At 37.6% G+C, this 5,058-nt stretch overlaps 1 protein-coding gene across 1 annotated transcript; it reads left to right on the top strand.

The window, feature by feature from the left end:
- Positions 1-46: 46 nt before the first annotated feature.
- Positions 47-3,686, top strand: LOC111384899 (vesicle-associated membrane protein 722). Its single transcript, XM_023009240.1, has 5 exons — positions 47-426; positions 1,882-2,023; positions 2,391-2,511; positions 2,648-2,710; positions 3,434-3,686. Exons 1-5 carry the CDS (start codon positions 237-239, stop codon positions 3,578-3,580), a joined length of 663 nt encoding a protein of 220 aa, XP_022865008.1. The 5' UTR covers positions 47-236; the 3' UTR covers positions 3,581-3,686.
- Positions 3,687-5,058: the final 1,372 nt, after the last annotated feature.

Consider the following 5,058-nt stretch of genomic DNA (forward strand, 5'->3'; position numbering starts at 1 on the left):
GCATATCTGTAATTCCACTGTTCCACAAGTTCATTTTACAAACAACTCGCACCAAAGTCACCCCTGTAATAAAGAATAATCGAGCTCATCTTCCCCGTATCGTCACGCTTCTTCACCATATATTTTTCTCTCTCTACAAAACTCCGTTATATATACTTTGACTCTATCTTTCCGACGTCAGTCTCTCTCTGGATTCTAGATTTGTGATTTTTTAAGGGTCACTGAAGCAGAGGGAAATGGGGCAGCAGTCGTTGATCTACAGCTTCGTGGCGCGGGGGACAGTGATCCTTGCAGAGTTCACGGAGTTTACGGGGAATTTCACTAGCATAGCCTCGCAGTGCCTACAGAAACTCCCCGCTACCAACAATAGGTTCACCTACAACTGCGATGGTCACACTTTCAACTACCTTGTTGAGGATGGATTCAGTAAGCGCTTCTCCCGATCTATTGATTAATCTGTTGAATTTCCTGTTCAGTCGGGTATTTATATATTCGATGTATGGATGCATATATTCTTTTTTCTTTGCGTGTTCTGTTCTATTACTTTTTTTATTCGAAGCTTAAATATTAGTTAAATTTGAAAGTTATTTTTAAGAATCAGCCCTTGAAATAAGTATTTATTTGGGACAGCGGTCATAAAATTCCACAACTAGTCAATCTGATTTTTCTGTTTGTTTTAGATAAAAACAATTGATAGTCATAGAGATCTCACACTGTTGATTTCATCCTTTTCATTTTTGCCATACTAATCTAGTTTTCTGTGCACTCTGGTTTGTATTATGCTGCGGAATGCTGGTTAATCAAATATGGAAACTCCCCTTCCCCCTCACACCTGAAGCCCCAGCCCCACCCCAGCCCCATGTATTACTGCTCAGTAATTGTTCTGTTCGGCCTCACTGTATGGTCATGCAGAAATTGAGAAATTGCCTGGGTTACCTTTTGAAATTAATATTTTGAAATTAATATAGTGTTATACGTTTCCATAATTAAATTTTAAAGTATGAAACTGCAGGAAGTTATTGAGGGTTTTTTATTTTCTTATTTTACTGGGGTGAGCTTTACTATTTTTTACTGTTAAGTTTTCTAATTAGTAATTGCAATCAATGCCTTGCTGTTGAAATTCTTATGTCTTTTAGAGTTTTTGTATTTTTTCTTAAATGAAAGTAACAACCTTGATTTCAATATACTGTAAACTGTTTAACATGGTAACTACTATCAATTTAGTATATTAGAAATTTGGTATTAGTTTCTACTAATGTACAGTTGACAGTAATTTAAATAGATTTCTAAAGTTCCATCCTTCCTATTGGTTTCTTGATTTCTTAACTCTTGTTAAACCTTTGACCATGCATCTTTACATTGTTGAAAGAATGCAGTTTTTAATGTATGCTATATTTAACTCCACGGCCAGCCACATTCATTTTCTTCTTCTACGTTGCTCTACCTGTTTATATTTTGAATTTATCGTATATTTTTATAGTGATTTTCTTCATGTTTCCTTTTTATATTATCTTGTAGTGGAAGTGTCATGAATTGCATTTTGTTTTTGCTTTGACTTATGTAGGCCATTGCTTGCCATGCTTATTAATTTTGAATTAACCTGATTTCAATAATTCCATTCCATCTTTCCCTCATCTTTGAAAACTTAAATGACTGGAACTTTTGCATAGATTTTGACTGATTTTCGCAAATAGCAACTATGCAGAAGAAGAAATAAAGTTGTCAAGTTTTTATAATCTTTCACCTAGAAAGGTAGATCAGTTTGCTTGAAGATTAACAACTATGCAATACACGAACTCTATCTTGTCTGTCCCGGTCTTATGTTATTTTTGTTTTTCTTTTTCTAAAGCTGGCCTAATTTTTTCTATATCTGAATGACAGCGTATTGTGTTGTTGCTGTTGAATCTGTTGGCAGACAGATTCCTATGGCATTTCTTGAGCGAATTAAGGAGGATTTCACCAAGAAATATAGTGGAGGAAAGGCTGCTACAGCTGTTGCTAACAGCCTGAATAGAGAATTTGGGTAATCTCCATATAATTATATTTCATTCTCTTTTTAGGCGGAGAGTCTACTACAACTGTTAATTGCATGAATTGAGAGTTAAGGGTTGATGTTTCTTTTCCACCCTGAAGCTATGCCCCTGTTTGATTTGGCTTAAAACGAATTAGAATCTAAGTCAAAGTCAAAAATTAATTATAATCATACATGTCATGAACGTACAACTTTTCAACCACACATTCTATCTACTTTTATCAAAATCTACTACAAAATTGATTTTTATCTACGAACTAATAGGGGCTATATTTCTTTCCTTTTTTGTTTTTTGATTTTTTTGGGATAAAATTTCAATTAATGAATGCTGTCTATCAAAATCATGACAAATATTTAGGCCCAAATTGAAGGAGCAAATGCAGTACTGTGTGGATCATCCAGAGGAGATCAACAAGCTTGCAAAGGTAAAGGCTCAGGTTTCAGAAGTCAAAGGGGTGATGATGGAAAATATTGAGAAGGTAAAGTGCATTTAACATTTTTTGTATTTATTAGTCCATCTTGTGAGATTTCTACAATCAAGCGTATGATGATGTGAGAAGACTAAGATTCAGAAATATGGTGCAAATTTTGTCATTGAGGCTTTTGTGTCTGCAGGTTCTTGATCGAGGAGAGAAAATTGAGCTTCTAGTGGATAAAACTGAGAATCTTCGATCTCAGGTTTGTAAACGCACGTGCATTTCTTCCTTTGCATGAAGAGTCTTGAACATTATGTTTTGAAAAGCTCATTTGACTATGAATTCTACTAGTGGACTTGGGGATTAGCTATCTAATGAGATGCTACCTTTAGAAGCCATGTAAAGTAACAGTTTTCAATGAAATTACATTTAGGGGTTATAGTTTTAATATTTCTGTGTGTTTGGACTTGACAGCAAGGTATATAGCTCAATGATGACAATGTTAGTGAAGAAAAAGTATGAAAACATCAAAAGTAGAGGTACAATGCTGATAGAGCAATTAGTTACATTTTGTGCCTTGGATCTATGATGAATTCTTCTGTGTAGTCTAGATTTTATTAGATTCTATCAAATGCTTAAGTGCCATCTGGTCTAGGTTTTACAAGATTATTTCTGTTAATTACTTTAGGATCAGCCCCTTAATTTTGAAATTTGGATTTAGGTTTCTGGTTTGTCTTTTTATGATAGACAATGGTATTGAATTTTATTAGTTTGCTAAGCTGATGGGCTCTGAAGCCATTTGGGCATGAGCAACTCTTTAACTGGGATTTTTTAGCTTTTATAAATTTCTTCATGAAATTCCTTGGGGATTTCACAATTCTATGGAATTTGTTAATTTGCCGCATTTCAGCCTTTGCCCTCAGATTTTAAATTATTGCACTGTTGTCTATTAGATGATGCTATGAGCATTATGGCTTTATTTCAGGCGCAAGATTTTAGGACACAAGGGACCCAGATGAGGAGAAAGATGTGGTTTCAGAATATGAAGATAAAACTTATTGTCCTCGCCATCATCATCGCTTTGATTCTTATCATTGTATTATCAGTTTGCGGTGGATTCAAATGTCATTAGTGTGTGCATGTATCCTCAAACATGTTACATTAACCCGGTCCTTCATGAACACGTGTTGAGCTATTTTTCACAGATTTCGTGTTTATTTACATCTTTTTTTCCCTCACATGTATTGCTCTTGCTAGTCTCAATTTTTGGGACAATGCTTGTATAGTTTGTGTATATGAATCTTCTTGAATATACCGGTGCTATGTCCTTGCTTGTCCTGAACTAAAGGAGAGAGGCAATGCTTTATGTTACACACCTGATCTAACCGCTTTGGAACAAAGGTCACACCACTCTTCGAAGTGATAGATACCCATCCGAAGTTCGGAATAAAGGTTATACCACTCTTCGAAGTGACAAGTATCATACGAAGTGGGACGACCTCAACATGACACGCTGCATGGTGAAGAGTAGATCCACTGAAGTAATCGAAGTGTCCCTCAACTTCGAAATTTTGTGCGCTTCGAAGTACCCTCTTAGTAGATCTCTCCACCGCTACTGTCAGAAAGATATCTGTTAGGATCTTCTCTGCCTCCGAGGATCAATCGATGTAACGTCTCCATAGATCTAGTTGATGTAACATATCGACTTTAGGTCAACACAACTCAGAAGAGCTAATTGACTGTCCGCTCTAGACGCGGTCGATTGATGCCTATGAACAGGCGCTTTACGCCGTCAGATGCATACACGTGTCCCACATTCAACGGTACGCCACGTCTATAAATACCTAAGGTTTGACAAGAGAAAAGGTAATGAAACTCTCATAACTTAGCTCTCCACACTAAAAAATATATATTCTCCTCCCCTTTATGCGACCGTCGCCACCACCGCTGGTTTCAGCCTTGTGCTTCTGACCGTGCGTTATTGTGCTCAAGGAAGATTACGTGGAGTTGCTACCTATTGGCCACGTGGAGGGTCCAATTATCGAGGTCAACAGATTGACGCCGTCCGTGGGAAACTTTCCATCCAAAAAATTCCACATTGCCCGTCGGAAAAACCACCGGCAAACTATTGACTTATCCTGAAAAGGGCAAATTCTTGAAAAAGAACAAAGTCAACCTATAATGTTCTTAGCACCCTTGAAAAAGTAGACAAAATGAGTTATAGTAATGAAGATGCAAATTTTGAAGGGCACAGGGATGCCTCTGAAGAAGAGGTAATTAGGACCAATGTCATGGTTCGGAGACCCCATCACCGGCGTCACCGAGGCAAAAGGACAGCAGCGCTCATTGAAGGAATGACTCAAATAACTGTCGAAATGAGGGACATTGCTACTCAGAATGTGGCGATGCGTGAATTTTTCATGCAGGCCTGAGGTCATTAGGGCTTCCAGATGCCTCAAGCATCATATTCAACTCAAGAAATTCCTGCGCCTCATGACCGAGGCCATTCGAGCCAGCATCGGGCACACCCCCTTAAAAGGGAAGTGGGTGTGGATGTGACGTCCTACGCGCAGGGAAGCCAACCAGCAGAACCACCTCTAGGAGAGAACT

This window comes from Olea europaea, unplaced genomic scaffold (genome assembly GCF_002742605.1).
Source record: "Olea europaea var. sylvestris unplaced genomic scaffold, O_europaea_v1 scaffold3041, whole genome shotgun sequence".
NCBI lineage: Eukaryota > Viridiplantae > Streptophyta > Magnoliopsida > Lamiales > Oleaceae > Olea > Olea europaea.

Coding starts and splice junctions, on each gene's coding strand:
- LOC111384899 (XM_023009240.1), top strand. CDS start 237: ATGGGGCAGCAGTCGTTGATCTACAGCTTCGTGGCGCGGGGGACAGTG. Junction 2,512..2,647: donor TGATGGAAAATATTGAGAAG/GTAAAGTGCATT, acceptor TTGTGTCTGCAG/GTTCTTGATCGAGGAGAGAA. Junction 2,711..3,433: donor CTGAGAATCTTCGATCTCAG/GTTTGTAAACGC, acceptor GCTTTATTTCAG/GCGCAAGATTTTAGGACACA.